General features: G+C 38.0%; 3 protein-coding genes across 3 annotated transcripts; 2 read left to right on the forward strand and 1 right to left on the reverse strand.

Annotated features, from left to right (window-relative positions):
* Positions 1–1,544: 1,544 nt before the first annotated feature.
* On the reverse strand, positions 1,545–6,814 carry LOC140926618 (ADP-ribosylation factor-like protein 2-binding protein). Its single transcript, XM_073376340.1, has 6 exons — positions 6,752–6,814; positions 5,578–5,639; positions 4,877–4,983; positions 3,855–3,940; positions 3,596–3,692; positions 1,545–2,433 (listed from the first exon to the last, which is right to left on the reverse strand). The coding sequence occupies exons 2-6, from the start codon at positions 5,579–5,581 to the stop codon at positions 2,302–2,304; spliced, it is 426 nt and encodes a 141-aa protein (XP_073232441.1). The 5' UTR covers positions 5,582–5,639; positions 6,752–6,814; the 3' UTR covers positions 1,545–2,301.
* Positions 6,815–7,161: 347 nt separating this feature from the next.
* On the forward strand, positions 7,162–18,498 carry LOC140927722 (mRNA cap guanine-N(7) methyltransferase-like). The gene is made up of 11 exons (XM_073377401.1): positions 7,162–7,299; positions 8,701–8,759; positions 9,598–9,800; positions 10,305–10,405; positions 10,595–10,719; positions 12,253–12,434; positions 13,652–13,816; positions 14,417–14,528; positions 14,719–14,877; positions 15,816–15,849; positions 16,343–18,498. The coding sequence occupies exons 1-11, from the start codon at positions 7,182–7,184 to the stop codon at positions 16,777–16,779; spliced, it is 1,695 nt and encodes a 564-aa protein (XP_073233502.1). The 5' UTR covers positions 7,162–7,181; the 3' UTR covers positions 16,780–18,498.
* A 931-nt stretch (positions 18,499–19,429) lies between these two features.
* LOC140927723 (uncharacterized) lies at positions 19,430–26,909 on the forward strand. The gene is made up of 4 exons (XM_073377402.1): positions 19,430–19,556; positions 20,197–20,257; positions 24,201–24,309; positions 24,756–26,909. Exons 2-4 carry the CDS (start codon positions 20,238–20,240, stop codon positions 24,966–24,968), a joined length of 342 nt encoding a protein of 113 aa, XP_073233503.1. The 5' UTR covers positions 19,430–19,556; positions 20,197–20,237; the 3' UTR covers positions 24,969–26,909.
* The last annotated feature ends 115 nt before the right edge of the window (positions 26,910–27,024 follow it).

Here is a 27,024-nt window from a genome sequence, read left to right on the forward strand (position 1 = left end):
CTTTGAGCAAGTTCTCCATTTTAAGTGACGACGTGGCTCCTGATGATTAGACGAGGTTGAGCAAAATATCGTGATTTGTCAATGGCGAGTATATCAATTATTTGCCCCAGCCTTCGACTTCGGCAAATAATTGATCTACGAGACACTGACAAATCAAGATATTTTGCGTAGCCTTGCCAGGAGTACCCTGGCTCCAGAGGTCTGTTCTCAAAATACCTAATATGAAATAAACCGTGCTTACGGTTTGATAAGGCTCCCGAGACGCTTCGCGCCTCGTTGACGCGGCTTCACCAACGATAAGAAAAAAATATCCTCTGGAACCCAGCGTATGCCAGGAGGAAACCTGCGGCGAGCAGCAGAAACGGCTGTAATCGCAGGCTATTTATCATTTGATCCCCGTCTTTGTTTTTCAATGAATATCCTCGGGAAGCAAAACGAGCTGCCATTTTCACTCAAGTGCGATCGCAAGAAGGAGAGCGGCGTGATTTCCTTTACGCGTGGGCAGAATATTATTTGCAGCCAAACACAGTTGGACGACATTGCGCATGAGTAGACCATTGTTTGGGGCAGTTATTTGCAGGTCACTTGGTGGGCTCTCATTTTTGCGGGCGACAAGAGGAACCCGCAATCCTAAAGGCTGTTATTACACATGCGTCGCATGTATGTAGTCAGTACTCGTTTGGACTTCCACTAAGAATGGATAGAATGCACAGAACGCAATTTGATCATGCGCGTTTAGGCCTTCCACTCACTTGTAATCTGATCACGCATGTTTTGACCATGTCACGTGAAACGTATGCAAAGCACAGCCTAAAGCAAAAGCGTTTTGGCCTTCGATCGTTGTCGCTCGCATTCCGTAATCTTTGATTATTACCAGTAGTCCTTCAAAGCACTTTTGGCAGAAAAATCTGTTGCTTTGTTTGCTCGCAGGAAGTTCAGAAACTTAGTGAAGGGAACAAGTTAGGACTGCAGCATTGCTTCGGGTTTTGTTTGTTACAAACACTTTCTTCCAAATAAACCTTCTGGGTTTTTCTAAAGAATATCTAAAATGGACGATTCATTTTCTCACTCGAAAGAAACATTTTTGCAGATCGACGATGAAACGTCAAAGTTTTATATACACATAGTTGTGACTCAAGGCTCGTTCATAGGGCCACTAATCTTCAATCACCATATTTTTCACGCCGCAAACTGCCAGATCGTCCATTTTTACGTTACTGAACCTTTTGCACCCGTGGACAAATTAGGGGTGTGGTCATGTGAGGCAAACTTAGTTAACTTATTAATCCATATTTCAAGACTAAGCAGGAAAAATGAAACAAAGAAAAAAAATGATTTGTCACTTCTAATAGTCGCCAAAAAAAATCAAATTTCTTTTTGAAAAACCCTAAGAAATATAAATAGCACTATAGAAAAGCTCTGTCAAAGAGGTTTTGCATAAATGGTAACACCATAGGATTTTGTTGAGAGATGATCTCGCTATAACTTGGTCAAAGGGGTCAAAGAACAAAGTTCTTTGAAGGGCAGATCAAGACCAGACAGTGAGGTACATAAAACGAGTTTTTTACTCACTGTTTAAGAATTATAAAATAAACGAACAATTGCAGGGAAGTGGTATGAAAAAACTTTATCTTTATAAATACTTTTGTTTAATGTTCTTAAAACATTAATTTGTACAACACGGCTCTTCTTACACTTAAAATTCTAAAAAAAGAGAAAGGGAGTTATTTTCTTAAACAAAAATATCAGTTGATGTGAGAGGAACGAGTTTGTTGTTCTCCTTTTAGAAGGCTTAGGATGGATGCTATCAAGAAAGTAACCTATTTCTTTTTTCTCTGTGAATAGTAAAAACAGTACCACTTACTTGTTCCAAGAAAATACCCATATCTACCCCACGGAGCGTCACTGAAAATTCCGAGGAAAATAGGGGCCTAGGAAAAAAGTATTAACCTAGGAGGGTATGAATTTTTTTCTGGAGCATCAGATTAGAAATTAACCAAAACTTATATCATCTGAATTCATGGCACAACTTTTTCAGCACACATACATAATTTTATGCAGTTGTGATCTGTTTGTTCTTGTTTTACCTGTCTAATGAAACCCATAGTAGCTAGGTATTTTTACCAAAACAACGTCTAGTCACCATGTGAATCTAAAGTTATTGACACTGAATGCAATATAATTTATAGACTATGTTTGCAAAACTTGTGGTGCCTTCAAGTTGTGAGTCATATTTATTTACAGACAGGGACACTGCACTCCAAGAACATGGACAAAGTCAAAGAACTGTTTCTCCAAAGACTATCTTTGCTTTGATGGTCCTTCTCTTGGTGAATCAGGGTCGATTTGCATGCCTTGTGAGTCATCTTTGTTAGCTGAGCTTGACGTGATAGTTAACAAGTCACTTAAGTCCATTCCTGTGCCTTCTTTTGCCTACAATCCAAAGTGTACGGTGTACCATGATGGAATTAATTCTGATCATTTGACTATTTTATAAGCTATGTTATAGAGCGGTTTTCATTTGAGTGTCGAAAAGTAATTGGTTTTGCACTTTCTACAGGATGCGATTGGCTTAAAAGATTCGCGCCACCTTTTCATCCAATCAGAAGTAAAACCAAAGCCAATTGTGACGCGCTCGCATGCATTTTCCCGCGCTTTGCGTCAGCCACATGTAATTACTTCGAGTTTTGATTGGTTCAATGTATTGTCTGTGTCCTATGTGATTGGCCAGAGTAATTACTTTGGTTTTGGTTTTACGACACTCAAACGAAAACCACTCTAACGTACAATTATTAGTGCATGCGCTTGCAATATCTAACTAGCAGCTATTAACAATTATTTAATAAGGCAGAGTATGATATGAAATGTTACACAGGTCGAAGATAAGAGCCCCTGAGATCTGCATAATTCTTCACAACAAACAAAAGCCAAATTAAATAATTGTTGTATTATTTATTCAAAATATTTCTAAGTTATTAATTAACAAGCTCCTCATAGACTTTCTTCAAAACCTTGGCCTATTTGTCAGAATGGTTTGGGGATATAAACAGATGTTTTTTCGTGCAGATACTCCTAAAAAATTAGATAACATCCATCGAGCAATATGTTTTGGATATTCATGCACTTCTTTCCTACAGTTTTAGTCAGAAATGTAGCTGCTATTTCATCTTCAGATAGCCATGAATGCCATTCTTCTAGTTCACCTGGGAATAAACAGCTAGGCTGCCACACTTGAGAGCATGGTTGATTGATAGGATACTTGCCTGGAATCAAGGTTGGTGGGCAATATACCAGTGCTCTGTGCCTTGAAAATGTGATTTTGATAACCCCACCCCCCTGACTGTTTTCGGATCATTATACTTTTCTGGGAAACTGTCCACCTACCCCTCCCCTAAGCCAACATTATCACTTACTTCCACACTTAAGGCCAAATGTTGGCCTAGGGGAGGGGTAGGTGGGCAGTTTCCCAGATATATACAATGATCCCTGTTTTGCAGTCTAATTAAATAACAGAATACAAGAAAGATATAGAAAAGCTGAAATGAAGAAAAGGGGAAAACTAAATAAGAGCAGTTGAGCAGTTAGCAATACTTACAGCTTTGTAATCTAGAAACATTTGTTTGAAGGCCAAGAAATCTGTAAAACTAAGAAGCATCTCCAATATATCTCCCCCAATTTGGTCGTGCCGACGTCTATGTATGGCAAAGCAAAAAAATATGTCAAACAATAATAACATTATAATTTTTTAAACAATATAACCAAAATTTGTAGTACAATATTAGTCAACACCACCTTTTGTCACTTATTATATAACAACAAAATTAACATGAGTTAAAGGACAATAAATAACTTACTCCAACGACTTTGAAAATTCTTCCATGGAGAAGCCAGGAATTCTCTTTTTAAGCTCATCTTGTATGTGATGTTCTATTTGTGAAACCTAAAGACACAGTGGATAGTTTAAGTTATGGTCAAAGATAAGAAGAAAAGAACCAAATGCAATGAAGACATCTGAATGCAAAAACGTGTTAACTTCACTATATCTCTACTACAGTTCAGATTGGTTTAAACATGAAATTTTACAAAACATGATTAATCCCTTGTTTTCCAACCAAATTCTTAATAACAAAATCTTGTCCGAGTCTAAGAAACACAGAAATCCTATGAAAGGAACTTGCAAAGTTGTAAACTTTTCTTGGCTCTTGTTTGCAACTCTTACGATTGGTTGAAATCTATTAAGCCACAAACAAACACCCTTTAAAAATGTTTAAATAAATTACACACACATGTTTAAATAGATTACACAATTTATTTTGTAAACTGCCTTTTGGAGGTTTACACATTCTCTGTGTGAAAATGAAAACATTCCTAAAGTATGTGAAGAAAGTGTATCGTGTTATAACAAAAGAAATCACTTCCCATCTCACCCAGATCATAACTTAAATGGTTATGGTTATTGTGTGTAGTTCATGTTAAACATTAGCTAAGTACTATAATACATCTTTCGAGGGAGAGGGGCTGATACAGCTAATTTGTTTGGAATATCTATGTTGTAGTTCAACCTAGTCTAATACTGTGGTTTAAGCCTAGTCTGATTCTCAATCATTTCATTTATTGCCTTTTTATGCTATATGGGTTTCAGAATGCTAAAAGGAAAAAAAATAATGTTGCTAGCTAGATTGGGACAACTGATGACAACAAGAAAAAGAGAATGGATATTTCCTTAAAACAGATGAAAAAGAAAAAAATGAACAAGCTTAACATTTAGAAGGAAACAAAAGACCAAACCACTTAGGTTTCAAGCAAATGTAGCCTGAAAGCAATTTATTGGGTTAAATCAATTTGACGTAGAGTTAATCAACTAACAATAGCTTACATATTCCTTGAATATATCCATGTATATAAGTTTATTTTCCTCTTCATCTGTAAAGTGATGGTAATACTTTTCTTTGAAGTCTTTTTGCATTGTCTGGAATCTTTCCTCTGAGAAAATGCATTGATTTTATGTGTTAAAGAGAAGGCAAAAAATACTGGGCACTTGTGATCTGAACTAATAACATTTGTTGAAGGGAAATATGTGAATTGTCATGATTTAAATCAGACCAATAATCCTTGCTACATTGAGGGCTGTTACTTGTCAAAGATAAACTGAACTTTCTTTGTTAACCTGGTAAAAAGACAGTGTAATCTTGCTTTAAATCTCTAGGGGGATACAGTCAACTCCCTTTATAGCGGACACTGTGGGGACCTCGAGTTAGTGTCCTCATTAGCGAGTGTCCGTAATAGTGGGAGTCGATTTCAGTCAAACATCTGTAATTTGTTTTTGCTGGGGATTTAGCTGCTGTCCGTATTATCGGGATGTCCGTTATAGCAGGGTGTCCGCAAGGTGAGAGTTGACTGTGTAAGGATTAGATTGATTCCTTGTTTCATGCAGCATGAATTAATAATAATACCCATAAAAAAATGGATAAACTACTCCTAAATGAGGAACAGCGTCAGCATGTCAAAATGAATTGTTTCAAGGATACTATTCACCCAACTGATTTTGATGTGATGAATGATGATAAATATACTTACCCATGACAATGTCCTCTATGTGGCCAACCGTTGTATCAAACTTAGCATCAGCTCGACTGGATCTGATGAAAAATAATGATAATGAAAACCAAATAGCAATAATTCTAAATTAAATTAAAAAAACTAGCTATTAAGATCAGAAAGATGACATGAAACAAACAGCCTTATCTACCAACTAAATTTGGCGAGTGATTTCACATAAAAGATTTATCAAGCCATCATCCTATCATCAACATCACAGCACTGAAACAGCCTTGCTCAAAGTTATGAACGACATCCTCTTGAAAATGAACTAGCAGCATGTGACCCTGATGGTCCTGTCTGATCTAAGCGCAGCATTCAACGCAGTTGATCTTAATATTTTGTTGGAGCGACTGTGCAGGGATGTCAGCATACATGGGAAAGTGCTTGACTGGTTCAGCTCATATCTGTCAAATCGGAGCCACCAAGTATCCATCAACAGTTCTCACTTGACTGTGGCATACCTAAGGGTTCTTGTCTGGGACCCTTGCTGTTCATCATTTACATTTCAACGCTCCTTAAGGTTATCGAGCACACCTCCCACAAGCTCACTGTTTCGCAGAAGATACGCAGCTGTACCTCAGTTTCAGAGCACATGATCATAACGCACAAGATGAGCTGCTGCGTGCTATGGAGGGGTGCATACATGACTTAAGGAAATGGCTGATTGATGGAAGGTTGCTACTAAATGACAATAAAACTGAATTTCTCGTCATTGGCACTAGACACCAGCTCAATAAACTTTTAGACTGTAAAGTGCTTTTGATCATTTATATGTTAAAAGGCGCTATAGTAAATTTATAAATTATTATCATTAGTATTTTTAAAGCCTCAAGTCTGAAAACCAAGCTGAATTATTTTGGGGCCAGCTGTCTTGACTGTAAAGTAAGCTGAAGTTTCAATATCAAGCTTAAATATTCTTACTTAAATTAAACACTAGAGTCTATACGATAGGTTTTCTATTTTTAAGGCGATCGTCGCAATATGGGCACTCAATTTTTGAATCAAAAACAAAAAACAGGGATAAGATCTTCCAAAGATTGAAGAAAAAATAACGATCAAGTCGGAACAAATTAATGACCCTAAGCCAGATGGCCCGTCAAGCTAATTTTATACTTCTCTCAAAGGTTAGTTATCAAACTACATTTATTACCTTCCAATAGCAAGATCCTCCTCTAAATCAAGCGACTGTAAACCTGCAGAAAGGTGAAATGGTTAAAAAGAGGAAAAATTGTTAAGGAAGAGCAAGTAAATTTCAAACCTTACCCGCCATGTTGGAAAAAACAGTCGTAATGGTACAGACCGCTGACAAGTTGCTTTGTCGAATAAAATTCCGTTCACTGATTTATCGTCTGTTTTGTTGTGTTGTCCTTCAATGTATATATTTTTTCTAAATATTTGCAGATGGAAGTCAAAAGTATTTCTTGTAAAATTTTATTGACAACTTTAGTAACATCCAGCATTTATGAATTTAAATTTTGTTTGGAAGGACAATTGAATGTAGTGTACATAACAACGCTTTCCAAACACTCATCAAAGAACTCGGTCCCATTCTCCATCTGCCTTTCCTTTCCGAGTAAAAAATGGCGGCTGTCTCTTCCGAAAGCGAGCAAGTTGCCGATCTTACGAATGCTGAAATGTCAGTTGAAGATAAACCTGCAGACGAAAAACCAGTTGAAGAAGTATCAAAAGAGGAAGAAGGTAAGTTGTGCGAGTAACCAAGTTTAATGAAAGAACAAGAAAGTTTAATAGAAAGAATAGATGTCAGCCGATGATAGCACGTGGTGAAGTTCATACCCAAATCCCCACAAAGCCTTTTTTCCGGTGTATAATTATCGGATGGTTCATAAGCAAGCTGTGCGAGATTTGTCAGTGGTATTTTAGGAAAATAAAGTAATGCGAAAAAGGTTACAATGGTATTTTGATAAAACAAACAACAAATAACAAACTTCGGAAAGAATTTTGAATGTGTCAGATCTTGGCAAGATGTCTGACAGAGATCTATTTGAGCTACCTACATATCTGCCCTGAACGAAATTAGCAGTTGTTCATCCTTCAGTTAAAGAACTGCCAGTTCAAAACAAGCCTTGATAATTCAAAAATTGAATTATGATTGGATTAGTGAGGTAGCTGTCATCAAAGTAGAACAAAGGGGCAAAGTTTAAGATTTGGAATTGGTGTAACAATATTTAAGTTTTCAAGGGTGGATTTACACTGTTGCAAAATTTTTATGTGTGAACAAGGGTAAATCAGAAAGAGGTAATTTATGAGAAGTCACACATAAACGTGAAAGTTGAACGAGATGTGCGACAGTGGAAATCCACCTTCATTGTCAATTTTAAATCTTATGCCTTTAGGAATGCTTGATAGGGCTTCACTTTAATGTGGTCTTTTTTTTTTAACCCATTCACCCCTTGAAATTTTGCTGAAAAATGCAATTTTGAAGCTAGTCGAGCAGTTTTCTGGTCACTGTAGTGCTATAAAGAGCCAAAACTTACCATAAGGCCCTTTACAGGTTGTACACTTGGCCGCCTTCTGTCCCAGAAGCAAAATATTAGCTTGCAAAGTTCAGGCATGCACAGAAAACAAAATTTTGACTTTGACTTTTCACTTTCTCTCCTCCCCTCTTTTGTCGCTTTTCTTGCCTCATTTTTTTCTTTTGCTGTGCCTTTAGTAGGCTTCATTTTGGTGGGAAATGTTTTTGGGAAAGCTTTTAGGATCTTAGGATTAGATGAAAGGAAAGGCAGGTGGATAGTGGAACAAGATTTTCCTGAAAAGTTTCAGGTTATTGTTACAGGTTTCTTTGTCTTTTTCTCCGGTGTCCTTGACTGAATGGTGCTCATTCTGGTATGGTTTAAAAAAACTCTTCACTTTGCACAAGTTAGCGGACAAAAACTGATGACGTCACAAGCGGTATAAGGGACATGGATCCGTGTGGGCGGTTACAGGTGTTCAGGGGCAAATGGGTTAGGTTAAATTAGTGGAAATCTAGACAAGAAATACAAGAAATCTGATTTCAGCACCAACAATACCATCTTGTTAGCTAAGTCTTTGTCAAAATGTTTGTTAATTTTATTGTTTTCCCTGAAATTTTGTGTGCAGAGAAAAAAGAAGAAGCCTCAGATGAACACAAAGAAGAGGCTAAGGTTGAAGGAGACCAGGTAAGTTTGGCCAAGTGGTTAGAGCAGTGGAATTATAATCTGGAGCCCCCACGTTCTATCTCCACCCTAACCACTACAGTGTACCTCGAATTGTTCTCAATAGTCTCCAGTTCAACTCTTTGGTCATGCTTTTCAAGCCAACTAGTTTGCCTCCAGCCAGATGGGATTCTTACAGTGATTTTGTTACCAATCAATGAGTCCTAGTTCAAAAGAGCAAGGAGTCCTAAGTTGAAAATGCTTGGGCCTTTATGTAACCAGACAGTTAACCTGGAGACAGATGCCAAAATTCTTTATTACAGTTTACTGAAAAAAGAAATCACATGAACAGGATATTCTACCAAAAAAATCTTCAAATAAATTCATCGTTCTTTGCATCCTATGGGATGCTTGTCATGAATTAGTTTGCGTCTTTGATTTTTATGCATCAGGGATGCAGGACACAGAGGTAACAAAATCACTGACTCTAAGCCTTGTGGGCCGCAAGGTTAAACTACTGGTTTACCAGTAATTATTGTACCATTTGTGCGGCAGTTAAGCTGTTTTTGCGGGAAAAAATGGTGAAAGATTTCACATGTTACTGGTATATGAAGACAACATAAACAGTTAACTGCCTCAAAAAGGTGACAAGAATGTACTAAAATACCACTTAAAGGATGACAACTAATTGCTCACATTTTTCCTTGTTCCTGAGGGAGACAACGAATAATAAATAATGATAATAAGATAAAAATGGAATAAAATAACGTACCTTTAATTAAAACTGAAAGAGACTGAAATTTTAATAGGTGAGAACCTGGCTATTAGGCTGTATTAACTGGTACACATTATGATATGTTAGGGTGTGAATGGAGACACTAAACATACAGAGGAGGAAGCGTCAGATAGCACCAAGGGACTAGGTGACAAAGTAGCAAAACACTACAATGAACATCCTGAAGGCAGCAAGGAAAGCCGGAAAGAGAGCCCCATATTTTACTTAAGGAACTTTAATAATTGGGTCAAGAGTATAATCATTGGAGACAGTCTGGACAAAATCAAAAGGTAAGGCAGTTTTACGTGGTTCTTATGGTTCCTGGAAGTTCTGGAGGTTAGTGACATTTTATTCTGGCATTTTCAAGGACTGAAATGTTGTTTTCAAAAACCAGGGATTTCATTAAGAATTCTAGTAGCAGGAGAAAGGTGTAACGTTACAGGAGTATTTTGAAAGAGGCTCCACATCTGAACAGAAAGTAGACGTAGGCTACCAAACATTTGCTGGAGACTTCTGTGAAGTAAACGGAGAATTCTCCAATCTCTGATGACCAATGAGCACCCTGAAAAACCGTACCAACCTTCTTAGGCAGGTTTCAGGCTTTTTTCGAGCTGTTTAAAAACAATACTGAATTCCCACCAAAAAAGGTGAAAAAAACTCAATAACTCACCTGCTGTGATCTCTAGTCCTCTGTCTCTTTGTTGCCTTGTGTTCAAAGAATTTATTGGAAGGGTATTTAAACCCTGCTTTTGGTAAATAATTATTGCTCAAAATGTTTTCCTCATGTTACTTAGAGTGAATTACAAGGATATATCAGTGCTTGATCTTTGCTGTGGAAAGGGAGGCGACCTGCTCAAGTGGCAGAGGGGAAGAATAAAGACTCTTGTATGTGCAGGTTGGTCTCATTATTTTTATTTCTGAATAAGTAAATAAATAAGTAAATTGAATAACAATAATAAATAAAAAAGCTTTATGCAGGCGCGTAGTGCGAGACATCTATATTCTTAACGCTTCATCTCCTGCCAGTAGATGTGATTTCTGGTTCATTTTAATTTTTGGTGTGTTGGTGATTTCTTTCCCTCAGATATTGCTGAAGTTTCCGTAGAGCAGTGTAAGGAGAGATACAAAGAACTTCAAAAGACTCATGAGAGCCGGCGTTACCGCGACCCTCTTTTTGAACCTGAATTCATCACTGCAGATTGTAGCAAGGTAGAATCTATTCAACTATTTCAAATTGCTCCGATTATGTGCTTTCCATTCATCTTAGAGCTCACATATTTCTTGTCGTCTACCCTTAGCCTGCATTGCAGACATGATTTAACCTTGGTTAGTAATGTCTGCAAATCAGGGCTGGGATCCTTGTTCTGTACCCCCAACAGACTCAATGAATTACCAGAAGAGCATTTCAAATTTCCTTTCATACTGATTAGCAATCGACAATGGCTTTATTAGCAGGTCAATCATGGTATGTACTTGAATCCTTGTACACAGGTATGGGCCCAGAACAAGGACTTGGGAGCTGTTTCACAGACAGACAAACCAGATTTTAGTTTTCTCTGCGGCACAGGCAATCTAATCCTTTGAGCTAAAATGGACCCACCTAATAAAGAAATTCACCTTCCTGGACTCTGTGCTTTTGTTGGTGAATTAATTCAGAGAACAAGAATTGCATTCCTTGTTGATATCAACCCCTTTATTACCAATCCAGCCCATGAGGAGGTTTTCCACACCACTGGGGTCTACACCCCCTACTATTTATGAACAGCAGTGTGGAGAACAGTGAAAGAGCTTTTTGGACAGGGCCTATGGTTTCGGAGAAGACAAGAATGTCCTTAGAGCCATTTGTGAATGTCATTACAAAGGCAGCCCATTCTGAGTGTCAGTCCAGAAAGGGTTTGAACTCATGACCTCCAACTCAGCAGACCAGTGCTTCTTTAATTGAGCTAACCGGGCAGCTGCAGAGGAAAATACTCAAACTTGACAGGGCTTTCCCTATCCCTTGGTCTATCATGTGGAAGGCATGTTGGCCTAATGGTTAGTGTGTGGTACTCCAAATCAAGAGCTCTGACTTTGAGACCTGGCTGGGTCATTGCATGTGTTGTGTTCTTGGCAACACACTTTACTCTCATAGTGCCTAACTTCACCGAGGAGGATAGCCAAATTTAAAGCTGGGGATAACATTGCCATGGACTTGCATCCTGTCCAGGGGTCAATAGAAATACTCCTAGCTGCTTCATGCAACAGAAAGCAGCGGAGGGCGAACCATTTTCATAGACCATTTCTATCAAAAGCAGTTTTTACAACAAATGTGCAATTTCTTTCTGGTGCACTCATTACTTGCAAGCTATGGTTGCTTATGGTACAGACCAAGTTAATGTTGTTATGGTGGCACGATTTCTTTTTCTCTTTCTTGATTTTCTGAGAAGCTCAAGAGAGAAATGTTATTAAAAAACTGTTAATGTTATCACAAAAACAAGTCGACAGAAATTTTCTGTGGTCTAGATACTCTTATTGAGTATAGAGATGGTGTCAAAATGTTCAAAACCTTGCCGTGAAACCACTCGTCTGTGGCTTGAGTTTCCACTTGAGTTTTTACATTTTGATGTCATAAATCTATGGTCAGCAAGAGTATACATCATGGAAAACTGTTGCTGATTTGTTAACTTTTCCTTGCCTTTACCTGGTCCATCAGACCACAAGTTTAACAGGCCCTGACATATTCGTGTGACTTGCATTCAACAGGAACGACTTGCTGATAAGTACAAGGATAAAGATCAACAATTTGACCTGACCAGTTGCCAGTTTTCATTTCATTACTCATTTGAGAGTTATGAGCAAGCTGATATGATGTTGAAGAATGCTTGCGAACGGCTCAAAGTCGGAGGATTTTTTATAGGAACTACTCCAAATGGTTATGAACTAGTGTAAGTATTTTGTTGATGCCTTTTATTTGTTTTTTTACTGTTTCTTAGTAGTCATCACTGGTTTTCCCAGGTAGATGAAAGCCAAGTCAGGTCAATCATACCCCCCTACATTATATTTTAATTAACTGATTATTTGAAAAATGAATCCCTTATTAGTGGCTGCCACAACAGGTATCAAATTCAAATCTGCATTCCTGCATGCGTAATGAGCAGTGGGTATCAATCAAATTCTAATCTGCATTCCTGCATGCATAATGAGCAGTGAATTTTTTGCAATGACTTCTCTGTCTTCAGTCATATTGAAAAATCTTTGAATTGATGAAACTGCTTTGAAGACATTCACATCAAATTTAAGAAAACTGATCTGGTAGAAATTATCTACCTTGCTTAGGAATTCACTGCTCATATAAATGCAGGAATGCAGAGGTGAATCTGACATCAACAGCTACCAACAGATTCAACCTTCCAATGATAAATTCAAAAATGGAACCTTGGAGGGTACGCTTGACCCGGCTTGACTCTAATAATGTTAATTGTTGTAGGATTCTAAAGGGAAAAGTTGGTGTCTTTGTCAAATACTTGTAATTGTCAGGAGCAAATAAATGTTGCAATTGTTTTTCTAACTACTTGTATACTAATGGTATGTCATAGCCAGGGCTTTCAATAAGACCCTATATCCACCATACTTCAGCACAGATATAATTTGTGAAGTCTGTGCTCACAGAGTGATTATTCACACGTTGATTAGTCAAGTGCTATGGTCTATTGCCGGAGTATATTGGATTAATTTTCTATTGGAGTATAGACCATGGAAATGATGTAATGATGATGATTCATTATTGGAAATGATGTAATGATGGTGATTCATCAATGGAAATGATGTAATGATGGTGATTCATCATTGGAAATGATGTAATGATGATGATTCATTATTGGAAATGATGTAATGATGATGATTCATCATTGGAAATGATGTAATGATGGTGATTCATCATTGGAAATGATTTAATAATGGTGATTCATTATGGGAAATGATGTAATGATGGTGTGAACATTATTTTTTTCAAGAAACTTCACTGAGAATGGTTGTTAAAAACTGTCAATGTTATTGTAAAAAACAAATAGACAGCAATGGCCCTTACAGTGTTCTTTACATTCTTTCAGCAAATGGATTTTCATGTAGATCAGTATTTTGAATAATTTATTTTTCTTTTCAGTCGTCGATTAGAAAAGTCTGAAGATATGTCCTTTGGTAATGATGTCTATAAAGTTACTTTTGAGAAAAAAGGAGAATATCCTTTGTATGGCTGTAAGTACGAGTTTCATCTGGAAGGAGTTGTTGATTGTCCAGAGTTCCTGGTGTACTTCCCTTTGCTTGAAAAGTAAGTGTTAAGAAGTAGTAAAGCTACAGGCAACAGAAACGGGCAACTTGTTTTGAAAAATTGCTGCAAGACAAGTTGAAAAGCGATGTTGTGTGCCTTACCATCCACATTCCAACCAGTCTTGCTGCAAATCAGGTTTTGCATGCTGCATAAATACTGACTTCTGATTGGATAAAATTATGGAGTAGTTGCACCATACACAGCACTTAAGGGTTAACTGTATGAAAAATTCAGGACTGGCAAATTTCATCCGGAAATGTGTTTAGCATTTGCACTAGTCAGCTCCATCCACCAAAAAGTGGCCTCAAAGTCCTGAAGCTAGTACTACATGTATCAAAGATGGCTTTGAAGAAATGGAACACGAATTTCCGTTTTGGAACATTCCGCCCTGAAAAACAGGACTATCTTTTCAGTTGTTGCTCCCAGACATTTTCTGCTGAAATGACCCAAAAAATCGTGTTCCATTTTCTTTCTAACCAGATTTTCCGGAAATGTTTTGTAAATGGTTAACAACCAGCGTTTCAATCTGTAGTCTGTACCATCTGATCCTGTTTTGCTGTTTGCTTGAACAATTCACCAAACAATCTCTTTCTTTTTCAGAATGGCCGAAAAATATGACATGAAGCTTTTATATACAAAGACTTTCCACGACTTTTTCCGAGAGAAGTCAAGTGAATCAACTTCCTTGCTCTACAAAATGAAAGCGCTAGAGGTAGTTGTTAAGCTTAAATCTTTGTAAAATGGATTTTGTTGGTTGATTATCAGTCAACAGAAGATAAACATTGTATCAATAACAAGTCACCAAAGAAAATGTTTTTTTGTAATTGAGTTGTATGACTCAAGATAAGGGATCCGTAATCCGTATCTTATTTCTGATTTTTTTTTTTTTTTGTCTTTTTAAGACATACCCCCCTCGACAAGAGGGAGAAAGTTTGGTTTCGACTGCTGAAGATGCATACACTCACGCAAAAGACTTTTTAGAAGGTATTCAGCTGAATCAAGAGAAATCCTCTTCAACCAGCAAGTACCGAGATCACAGAGAAAAGAACCTCAAACATGTTGTAAGTACTGATCTGGGGCCAAATGCTTAAAATCTAACGTCAGATTGAAACTACAAACGTCTCGCGTCTTGGTTCCTGGCTATCTGATGTCTTTTGTCAGAAGGGGTTTACGCTGGCCTAAATCTTTATCTTCAATCGGTTAATGGTCAATAGCACACGCTAATAGTGGCAATAGGTGGCATAATTAGGCAGTAGGTGATGACAGATAGGTTTTGGCTGTGGACTTAAACAAGAGTAAAGACGGAGCGAAAAGGGCAGTAGATGAAGCCTGTTCCACACAGGTATACATCGGGCAAAAAAAGAGTATTTGTTGGCATCAACAAAAGCGGGTAAAAGGCTGTATGTCATACTACAGAACTTTCTCCTGGTACAGGAGGTGTTAAGAGATAACTTACTAGAAGAAGGCAAAGCGACTAAATTATATTGGATCGTATAAAAAAGTAAAAGGTCAATTAGTGGTCTTCGCTCTTGCAGTGATGTCCCGTTAAGTTTTGTTAATTAAGGAAGACACAATTGTGAATCTCTGATAGTCGTTACACACAAATCTGGCTGTTCACCTTTAAGCCGATTCCACGGTCGCAACACCCTTTGTGATATGAGGGTTCCAAGCTGGACTAGCTACTCTGGTACACCGCTACTGGTCGTCCTTCAAGCTTGCCTCAGAGCTTCGCACGGCGAGCGAAAAAGTGATCTAGCGTGACTCAAAAGAAAAATAAGAGACTATTTATTGAGTGTGTAGTTGTAACTTTTGAGTGTGCGGATGAAATCCTATGGTGTTACCATTCAAATGAGACATCTTTGGCTGTACTTTCACCCGGTACTATTTGTTTCCAAAATCTCTACTAGGCGGCCAGCTTGTCATTGACTGTATTGCAAAGCAAAGACTATTTATTTAACGTTCTTAGGCTATGACTGATTTTTATCTTGTTATATTACAGGGAACAATGTCCAAATCTGAGTGGGAGGCTATTGGTAAGTGCCGAAGGTAGAGAAATGTTACACAAGCTTTGTTAAAGCAAATTTTCTGCCAAAATTTTAGTGTGTGTCCTTTGCAATGTATCATTTAAACTGTGGCCATCTCTGAGGCGGTTGCGTCTTGTAAGCTTTTGTTCATTTTAGGTCAAGATTGACACTATAATTTGTTGTTTTCTTCTGTTACCCTTTGATGAAAGAAAGCGAATCCAACACATTCTTGGACTCTGGATGCCACGCGGTGGATTCCGGATTCCGTATTCCATGTACTAGATTCTTGCCGGATTCTTTGTCAGTGGAACTTGGATTACGGATTGCAATCGTTAATGGGATCCGTATTCCTTGAGCTGTATTCCAGATTCCAAAGCCCAGGATTCCTAATTACACGAGAAAATTTCCCGGATTCGTATTCCACAAGATTTCGGAATCCGGATTCCTTACCTAAGGGGGAAAATTTACAGTCACATAGTAAATCGGTTTTCTTTTTTGCCAGGAATGTATTTGGCATTCGTCTTTGTTAAGATTGACCCGGAAGAGGAAAAGAGGAAGAAAGAGGAGGCTGAAAGGAGGGAGAAGGAGAGAGCTGAACGGGAAGCTGAACGAAAAGAGAGAGAACGTGAAAGAGAGGAGAAAGCGAAAGCGGAAAAGGAGAGAGAAGAGCAAGCGAAGGCCGAGCAGGAGAAGGAAGAGCAAGCGAAGGACGAGCAAGAGAAAGAGGAACAAGAGAAGGCTGACCAAGAGAAAATCGAAGAGGAAAAACCAGAGGAAATGGAATCCGAGCCAGCAGTAGCCGCTGAGGCTGCAGACGAAACTACTGAGAGTGAATCACGGAAAAGGAAACACGAGGAGGGCACTGGGGAACAGGAAGTGGAAGATGACGGAGAACCCGCGGCAAAGAAACAGGAAACTACCGAGGAAACTTCCGGTTAACAGTCGTTGATTAGCAGGGGTGGGTTGAAGTGGGGTCTCGCAAAGTAAATAAGTTTTGTGGAAAGATTGCTTCATCAGTGGACTTTGTCCTTTTTTCCTCCATTTTTCAACAGACCTGTCTTGAAGGCCATGTCTAAAGGTTTAAAAAACCATGTCTTTAAATTGTGTGTATTAAGCTGATGTGGAGATAGAGTTGCGGAAATTGTTCAAGTTGTTCGATAACTGGAAACGACTGAACGATATTCAAGTCTTACAAAAAGCTTGAAGAGTAGAAGCAGCTCAAATCTTGATTTATTAGTTAACTTAGCTGTAACAGTCTGCGATCATGCCCGCCCTATATCCGGCTCTACGAGGTGTTCTTTCATAAGTTTAGCACCGTTCCTTTGAAGCTATGAAACAAAATAAGACGCTCATTTGGGATTCTAGATGACTCTGCCTATAATACCACCGGCAAATCCCCCTCTGTGTTTCCGTTGTTTTTATTTAAATCTGAGCATCCATCGGTTGTTCTTTATTGAAGAAAGCAGTACAGATTTAGAGCTTGCTCGCAGACTGGATCACAGATGTTAAAAACAACAACGGCCACTTAATCATGTTAATCAGAGGTCACTGATGGGCTGCATGTCTTAAAAGCAAGTTTTGCCTCAGAGTCTCCTTAGGCTGTGCCTTCGCTCCTAGCAGTGATGGCTAGCGTCTCTATCATTCTCCCCTAAAGCCTCAATGGTCTGCTAGAAAGTAGAATTTGATCCCACAGAACACGCGCCTCAGTGCTTTTAGTTTCTATTCTTTGTTAAATAAGTAACTCTTAGAGTGTTGCAGTAAGATGACGCCTTCCATAAAACTAAGTCTAGCCCACAGTTCTCTGATAACTTGTTGCTTAGTAACCTTCATTTTAGCGACGACAATCTCATGTGATCCATACATTCAATATCTGATTGGCTAATAACAGCAACTGCCAATCCCCCATGTGCTAGAAGTCTTTTATAGTGGACCAATGTCCACTGTATTTTCTCTTCACGCGTCAACCACACTTTCCACGTCATGCTTGAAGTATTTGTGTACATACGAAACTAGTCAACAGCTCGTTCAGTGTTTGAATTCCCTTTTTTTTCTAGTAAAATGGCTGTATTGTTACTAAATTTCTTAGCCCGCCGCGTCAAAGACCGTCTATACCGCCGGTATTTATAGTCTGTTTATAAATTACATTGTCCAGGTTTTGAGTGAGCTAGTTTTGCGTGCGGCTGCACCTCTAGCCTGTGTTCAACCTCCCCTCCCCTCAGTAAAAATCGAGTTTTACTGAGGGGAGGGGAGAGGGGTCTGCACACTGGCTACTGCACCGCATGCTACCCTTTTACCCTCATTTGTGAATTTTACCTTACCCGAACTTAAACCCTCTCACCTCTAATGGTGGCCAAAGAAAAATATCACAATTAAAAATTCAAATTTCTTTTTGTAAAATCCGAAGAAATAGTGAACCATGCAAAAGTTCTATCAAGGCGGTTCCATGTGAATGGTAACGCCATAGGATTTCGTTCACAGATTTAACAGATAGACAAATATTAAATCTCGCAAAAGCTTGGTCTAGGGGTAAGAAGGTCATGAAAGGTTGGTGAAAACTTGTACTTGTATATCATGTTATTACGCTGTTATTCTACCCTGTAATGCATATCCACGCTGTGATCTTGATTAAAGAACATAACTGAAGAACGTTCGTTGTAATCGGTTATATACTTTATTTCTTCTTTGAAATGTCATAAGTAATTCACGAGGGAAACGTGCCGGAACTCGATTAGCCTGCGTAGCAAGCGTTTCCGCGCGAGTTCGTCGAGAAAAGTTGGGACGAGAGCAAAAAAAAGGAATGACGGGGGAGGGGGAGGGGAAAGAACTTTTTTTTTTGCTCCCGCTCTAACTTTCGTGCAATAAGTCGATTGGAAACGCTTGCTACGCAGGCTAGAACTCGATTCACAGGCGTTAGGATGGGCTTCGTCCGCCCCTCGTCCCCGACCCAAATTTATTCAAATTTCAAGACTTTAAAAAGTAAAATAATTACGATACTGCTCTAGCCGCAAATAGCAGGTCTAATCTAGCCACCATGCGAAAAAACAAACAAATAAAAGTAAAAAAAAAAATGAGAAAGAAAGAAAGACTTGTAACCCCTTAGATAGTTCAATGGCGGAGGACACCTTTTCGTACACCTTTTCAGGCGGTCTAAATAATTTGGGTCGGCCTTAATTCGAATTAGGTTCAGCTCATGAAAAGATCGGCGTCTGAACCGGGCCTTTAATAGTTCGTCAAAGAAGATCGAAAAGCAAATAAAATAAATCAGAATCAAATGGTAAAGTGTATTTGGAATTTAATTAGTGATGTTTATCGATCATTTTCTGCTTGCTATACATTCAAATCTTGCATATATAACTTTTATCCTGCATCTGTATTCATTTTTTCTTTTTTCAACCTTCCTGCCGTAAGGATGAGTTTTACTGCTTCTCCCAAAGACGTACAAAGTCATCGACGGGAAGTTAGTTTTGTTTTGTGGGCAAGGGATGCTGGAGAGGTCTGGAGAGAGGTTAGGAAGGAGAAAAGTCATAAGCACTACGGAGGGGAGAGGGCCAAGTAGCACTACATTATTTTCCTCTGGGGTAGGGGGAATTCACCATTGACTTTCACTTTCAGCGTTCTTCATGCTTCACAGGCGTTAATGGTTGAAATTTTAAAGGATTTTTACCTTTGTTTCTCTCTAGAATGTGACAGTTTCGAGATCGATGACATGCCAGAAGGTAGGTTGTTTATTCTGATTGTACTGCAAGTAAAAAGTGAAACTTTCCTTTTAGTAAATCGATTGAAATTAGCGGCGACAATATGGCTTCTTACGCATGATTGCATTTAGCTAAACTCAGGCTTATGTTTTATGCAATTCGAAGATTTTGTGAGTGTTTGTTTTCAGTTTCCTTCCTAAACCTTTTCATTAAAGGAATTCCTTTTCTCTTTAATTCTTCATCCACAATATCCTGTTCTTTATCGCGTTTTTTGGACGACACTATTCGTGTCTTAACATGTCTTTTGGTAGAAAGATTCATTGGCCTGTAAATAATATTCAACGTGAGATGATATTTTAGTTAAGAATCACTAAGCACTCTGAATATCACGATCAGATTAAGGCTTTGCACAATTTTACATGCTTTCTACTTCCTGTAATTGTACTCGACACCTAGGTTTTTGTTTTGAAGAGTTCATTGCGGTGAATTCTGATCAATGTCGTCAACACATTCTATAATTTGCTCCAATAAACCACCGAATAAACCCAATGCTCTCCCACTGTTCTACCTATTTGCTGAATCGCAAGTACTCGATCTCCGAAGATCAGATTAAGTACGCAATCTTTTCTATCATGAACAAGTTGCTGTTTTTGCCATTTAGAACACTGAGAAACTGAGAAATCTCTTTGAGTTGGAGCGAGCATGGATTTACTGTTTTACGTGTAAGTGCATTATGCCCTTATATTATTACTGTTGATTTTATACTATCAGTCTTTTTTTTCCAGCCAGTCCAGAGAGTCGCCAATTGGGCAAACTTACTAAAATTTTACCCCTCTCTCTTAATCCTGAGATTTTTATAGGTCATTTACGGTCAAACCTCCATGTGCAACCACCTTTGTCAGCTCTCATCTGTGACCACCACCCATTAGCAACCACCTATCCAAAACACCAAAATTGCCCAGTCAAATCCTTGTAGCAGAACCTTTCATAAGTAAACGTGATCACTTTTTGGCCTGACAGTTTGATTGTTTTCAATTGTTTTTCACCTCTTGCTCTTGGAATGCATTTCCAGCATTCTGGAGCAAAAATTAGAGTGTTTGAAGAGAACACAGACATCATAAAATTTTGGCTTTTTTATTCAGCAGCAGGTGATGAATACTCTGTTGTTTTTACCTGTCTCTTTGGGTCAAGCAGCGGTCTTTGTGTTTTCCTTGTCACGGACATGTCATGAACTCTGCTTGACCTTGCCGTACATCGGGAAAACGTGTGGAAATTTTTGCACATGTTGTGCTGCTTTGGCTCCCAGACCCTACAGTTTTGGAGAAATGCAAGGCTGCTCAGTAGAGTGTTTGGCTTTGATGATTGAATGATAAAAGCTACTCAGAATTAAGGCAAGACTCTTTGCCGATCCAAGGTTTGCGTTTTGCGACGAATGTTTCACATGCTTTTTGAAAAAGCTAAAACTAAAATAAATTATCTTCCAAAAGTTAGATGTGTCCGGACCTTTTCTCGGAAGAGTCCCCCTGTTTGTCAATATTCTCTTAAGCGACCAACTCGGGTTGCACTTACAGGAGGTTTGACTGTATTTTAAAAATAGTGCCTTATTTACATGTTAGAGCTTTCACTTTCAATGTTGGATAAAATAAAAAAAAAATGTTTTGCAAAAAGTTTTGGGGAAATCCAGTCAGAAAGTAAATAGAACGTTACTTTTTGGACCATTCCAGCAGAAAATTTCCAGGAGCGATGAAACATCAAAAAGATAGTCCTGTATTTCCCGGTGGAATGTTCCAAACAGAAATTTGTGTTCCATTTCTCCAAAGCCATGTTTGACACCAGTTTTAGGCCTTTGCAGCCATTTTTTGTTGAATGGAACTGATTTGTACAAATGGTAAACGTGATTCTGGGGCTAAATTTACCAGTCCTGAATTTTGCCTACCATTTGCCCAAACAGTGAACCGACTGGTTTTAACCCATGTAAATAGTTAAACAACCATGTAAATGGTTAAACAATATAGGTGTGTGTCAGGGTGGACTTCATTTGAGGCCAAAATTAATGATTTTCCTCTTTTCTTGACTTCTCTATGAAGATACAGGTTATTTTTGTAGAAAATTTGCAAATTAATCAGACCAAATCTTGTCCATATTTCTTTTAAAATCCAGAATCCCTAGAGTGCATCTTCAGTAAATTTGCATTTCAAAATCAATGGGGCTGGCCTCATAGTTGGAAATAGATTTACTGTTTTTGCTTTGTTTTACTTTGTATTTGAGGGCAATTTTCCAAGTGCAAGCCCCCTTGAGGCTTATCTTTCGAGAGGTGATTTAATGGAGGGTTTTTGCGTTACCGGATTGGGGAACTTATATTTGGAGGGGCTTCTACATGGAGGGGCTTATTTTCGGAATTTTGCGGTAAACTAAACATCCCAGGGGAGATACTCTGGATTTCAATTAACAGGGGTGATCCAATGGGGGCAAAAATCAAAACACAAAAAATCCCTAGGGCTTCAAACAAAACCCTAAAAATCCCTGGACCAAAATTTACTCCTCCAAAGAATCCCATGCAGAATTTCCCAGCCATAAAAATTTCCAGAAAGCATTAAAGGAACACAGTCAGCTGATGCACATGTGCATTAGATACCATTTCTTAGCTGCTTTGTATGTCACAAGACATGTGCTTGAATGAAACAGATTTCAAGTGAGTAGTTTATCTGGAATACTCAAAACAAACCTTGTAGATTTGAATTAGTTACAATCCGAAATCGTCATTATAGCGCCTAAGCCATATCAGAGCACTCATTTTTTACATACCATTAAAAATTCACCGATGGATTTGCCCAGGGAAAGCCGAACATCGACGAATACTTCTGAATTCAATCGTCAGTAGTGACATGGAGTCTGCGTGAATCATTGTCAAAGGTTCAAGGTCGAGAAAGCTTGATTTTCCAAACACATGTAACCTTTTCCGTCAATGTTGTTGATTCATTTCTACTCTTATTTTGATAAACAAAGGCAATTTCTCCCGCCCGGTGCCTACGCGTTTCTCACCTCTTCTCTTCATGTTCCTTTGGATACTGTTTTTAACCAAATTAATGATAAAATAATGTCATAGGATATGAGTTAAAGTTTGCTGAAAAAGATTTTTTCTGTAAAAGATCAAGGATTGAAACTAGGCAAAATTGAAGCAGATTTCTAGATGTATCCAACACATACAGTTGATTTCAGGTTGAGGTAAAGGCTTTTCAAAATGGCAAAAGTAGTGTCCAGGTCGGCACAGTCCCATAGCTGACTGTGTCCCTTTAATTAATGATATACAGTAAAAACCCCCGTATAAGAACCTAACATTTAAGAACCTGTTAGGCTAAAATTTCATTTTTAAGCACCCTTCACATAAGAACCATTTTAGGCTAAAATCCTAAAACAGGTTCTTATTTTCAAAAAAAAAATATATATATATATTTATATATATATATATAACACAGTCTGTATGCAATAATACTCTAAACACTATAGCATGGTTACATAAAACTTTACCATAGGTTTGATTGTAACAGAATCAGATTAAAATAGTATAGTATTTTGCTTAACGAAGCCTCCAAGATTACTGTTTTTGGACATTAAGCACCAGATCATTTAAAAATTCAGCTTTATTTCTTGAACAAAAGTTAAGAACCTAATTAAGAACCTAGTTAGCCTAATTTTACACTAAATACCATATATATTAGAACCTGTTTAGGCTAACTTGGAAAAACCTAGGTTCTTATACGCGGATTTTTACCGTAACACGAAAAATAGAAACATTAGTTTTGAATACCCAAAAAAATCCCTACTTAAATCAAGCTACCCAAAAAAATACAGGCCAAAATTTTCCTACCCCCAAAAATCCGCAAATCGAAAATTTGAAAACCAAACATATATCCGAAGTACCCCCTGAGCTAAACATTTATGATTCAGAAGAGTCTAGAACCTAATCTGTATTTAGCATGTTTTTATCAAAAGTGCCTTCTTATATTATGTTCATTATGAGAATAATAATATTCGTTTAAAATATGTATAGGTGATAGCATGATTTGTAGTGATATTTGGCATATATACCACAAGTGGTATTTCAAAATTGTTAAATTTGAGACAATTTTGAAACATCAGGAGAGGTGTTTATGACAAATATCACATACAAATCATGCAATTATTTGGTTATACTACTACACGCAAAAGGTTTGTAACTTTCACATGGAGGTATTTCAAATTAAGCTGATATGCTGCTGCTCTAAGCCAATCAAATTGCAGAAATTTCTCATGTAGTAGTATTTAAACCAGGTTATACCGCTGAGGTGAGCGTCTTGATCCATTCTATTGTCGGTTAAACAATTTCATTAAATCAATATGGTTAACCAAGCCCTGTTACTCTCTGACGTCATAGATTTTACCTTGTTGCCCACTTACAGACGTTTGGTGGGAAACAGTTTTAATTGTTAGATGTCATGTGACCTCAAAGTAGACTTTGCCCTGTTTGGAAAAAAGTATTCCAGTTACGCAATATACTCTGTTCAAACAAACTCAACAGGAATACCCGGTGGCATTAGCAGAAATTTGTGTGTAAACCAATGTTCCTAAGTTAAAGAAAGCAATGTTCAGTTTTATTTAATAATTCAATGTTTTTTTCTTTTCCAGAATAATAATAGTTGTCATAGTCCTGTTTCTCATCTTTTGGATATTCTACTTTTATGCAAGAAGTCGAAGACGGCATCAGTGCTATGCAACAAGACAACAAAGAGAGCAGGTTAGTTCTATCAGTTGGGTCTCCAGAAGCTCCATTGTGTAGTTGTCACAGAAACACCAGCTACTACGCAGAAAATAATTTTTCTGTCATAACTGTTTCTCAGTTTGCCTTTTTCAGTAAAAATAAAGACATGATTTTTGAAATATAGCGGGTATTGGTAAATATAGGTGTTATTATCCTTGTGGCTGAAATTTTTTTCATGGCTGCTCAAAATACACTTCAATTTGCCCTTTTTAAGGGAATTTGAATTAATTTTTTTAGGAGAAGCCCCTGGATTGTCCCAATCGAATGGGGCTTACCTTGTTGCCATACTGACCCCACATGTGCAATATATTATTCATTACCAATAAACAGAGAAAAATGGTTGATAATGGATGTGGGGTTTTCTGTTCTGGTGCCCTTTTATTAATAAGGTAAATTCTTTTTTTCTGTCAATTACTTTTAAGATTCCTCAAGGGCGTGAGTTTGAAGAACAACCTGCGGTTCCACAACCTGCATATGTGTTTACTGAATATCCGTTTGGACTAGATGATGCACCAGCGACCTTTCAAGTGCCCCCAGTCTATTCAGAAGAAGATCCTGTTAAACGGGATGAACCTCCACCTCCTTACATAAATGACAATGACACAGAAGTGCTCATAGAAAACCAGGAGAATTGACGATGAAGTATAAAGTTTGAAGTAGTATGTACATAAAATGTTTCAACAGCTTATACATGGTCACATCGTATGGTATATAGTTATAAGTTGGTTAAGAACTAATTTTTAGAAATAATAGTAGTGCTACAGCTGGAAAAAAATTTTTACAACGCTGCAGTTTTTATCCTAATAATGGTAGGTAGGTAGCTAAGCAAAAGAGGCCTAGCTAGCTCCAAGATCTTGTGAATGCTGTTTTGAGAGCCCTTTGTGGAGCTGGAACTTAAATTTTAGTTCAGTTACAGTATTGGCACAAGAAGTGTAATAATAGTGGACTACGTTTTGTGGTGTTGTAAATACTGCCGGGGAGAAAGCATTCTGGCCAAAAGCTCTTTTCAAATTGTTTTGGATTAATAATTTGAAAGTGGTACATTTGTTTTGCCAGAGTCTGGTGCATACTTGAACATTTAAATTAAACCTCTTAAGCAGTACTTTCACCAGGCTGCAAATGCTGCCACAACTTGTCAGCCCTGATGCCAGGACGTTTCGCAGGAGAGATGTCTGGCACTCAAAATTCTATACTGGTGATGTTAATCTCTGCAGAAACTGGGGAAGAGCTCTGATTGGAGCATGTATTAATTGTTTGCTTTCAAGTATAGAGTGTTTTTGCTCACGTGACCAGCATATATGTAAATTTATTGGAACAAGAGAAAGCATTTACAAAAGAAAAGAGATCAACTCCAACAGGACTGGTTTGGAACACCAATGTGGCCACCGCGACGTCATGTGAAAACGCTCTATAATCAAAGATCATTGCACTGAATCTACCAAGAAACACTTATTTCTTAAGGAATATAAATTATTTGTCTTGTTATTTATTCACAACAAAACCCAAAATTTTGTGACAACCTTAACAATGAGTTAATGCTTCAGTATGGAATGTTTGGGGCCAAAATGCAGGCATTTCTCTTGCAAAAATCTCCAACGGTGGGAAAACGAAGCGAGAAGCAGCTGTATTCGCATGCTTTGCTTTCATATGGTGCTACTTTTTTGTAGGTAGTTCTAACTGCTGAGTGTGTGGACAAAATTTTGTGTGTTCAGTTTAAAAAACCTCTTTGGCAGTACTGGTACTTTTGCATACCACTATATTGTTTTCTAATTAGTTGTCTTAACTTTGTGGAATTGCAATTTTGCTTGAATATTCTCAGGAACCAATGGGGTTAATCAAGAAAAGCTTAAATCGGGTTATGTTTTAAAGCATGTTGGTATTGGGCATTGTAAGTTATGTTTATAAACTCTGCTAATGGGATTGCGATGTCATTGTAGGGAATGCACATAGCTAGTTAAAAACATACCTGGCAGTTTTGTTTGGAGCGCATGTGCAAATGAGAACCTAGGAGGGGAATAGGAAAAAGGCAATGAGAAATTTTCTTCCTGCTTCCCTGTCATTTGCGTCCTCACACCTTCCCCAACAAAACTACCAGCAATGCAGGTTAATTTGTAGGTAACAGTCAGCAGTGTAATATAAATTTTACCCAAGTTAGTATTGTCTGCGAAGCAGCGCTGATATCCTTGTTCTGGGCCCTTAACGGACTCAACAAATTACTGAAGATGCATTTCGAATTTCCTTTCAACCTGATTGGCAAATCCACATTGGCTTTTGTAACAGGCCCATCATGGCACGTACTCAAATCCTGGTACACAGTTAAGGGCCCAGAACAAGGATTTTGGCGCTTTATCCCCACTTTAGCCCAAAGGACGTCTGCGGAGAGGCTATCCCCACTTTAGACTAATATGAGATTTTCAAATTTTTATGTCCTTTCGTAAATTCTCTTGTACGCAGTCTCTCTTTTTTTCTGTAGTCTATTTTGGTGATGTGTCTCTGAGGAGGCAAATGATGCACATGAAAAGAGAGTGACTGCTAACAATTCAGTTAGTGATAATAAATAATATGTCGTGATTGTATGTAAATGGGTGACGAGCCTCCCTGTGGATCAGTTATTTATCTTTTCCACACATTCCCCGCTAGCAGAGGCATCTTTTCCTTGTTATTTGTTGAAGGGGGGGTGGGGGGGGGGAG

The sequence above is a fragment of the Porites lutea genome, chromosome 2, assembly GCF_958299795.1.
Source record: "Porites lutea chromosome 2, jaPorLute2.1, whole genome shotgun sequence".
In the NCBI taxonomy this organism is placed as follows: domain Eukaryota; kingdom Metazoa; phylum Cnidaria; class Anthozoa; order Scleractinia; family Poritidae; genus Porites; species Porites lutea.

Excerpts from the sequence above, each read along its gene's own strand:
- LOC140926618 (XM_073376340.1), bottom strand. Across the intron at positions 3,941-4,876 it reads TGGATATATTCAAGGAATAT|GTTTCACAAATAGAACATCA; the intron begins GTAAGCTATTGT and ends CTGTGTCTTTAG. Across the intron at positions 2,434-3,595 it reads TGTTTCTAGATTACAAAGCT|GCAAAAGAAGGCACAGGAAT; the intron begins GTAAGTATTGCT and ends TTTGGATTGTAG.
- LOC140927722 (XM_073377401.1), top strand. The coding sequence starts at position 7,182 with ATGGCGGCTGTCTCTTCCGAAAGCGAGCAAGTTGCCGATCTTACGAAT. Across the intron at positions 14,529-14,718 it reads ACAAAATGAAAGCGCTAGAG|ACATACCCCCCTCGACAAGA; the intron begins GTAGTTGTTAAG and ends TGTCTTTTTAAG. Across the intron at positions 15,850-16,342 it reads ATCTGAGTGGGAGGCTATTG|GAATGTATTTGGCATTCGTC; the intron begins GTAAGTGCCGAA and ends CTTTTTTGCCAG.
- LOC140927723 (XM_073377402.1), top strand. The coding sequence starts at position 20,238 with ATGGATTTACTGTTTTACGT. Across the intron at positions 20,258-24,200 it reads ATGGATTTACTGTTTTACGT|AATAATAATAGTTGTCATAG; the intron begins GTAAGTGCATTA and ends TTTCTTTTCCAG. Across the intron at positions 24,310-24,755 it reads CAAGACAACAAAGAGAGCAG|ATTCCTCAAGGGCGTGAGTT; the intron begins GTTAGTTCTATC and ends ATTACTTTTAAG.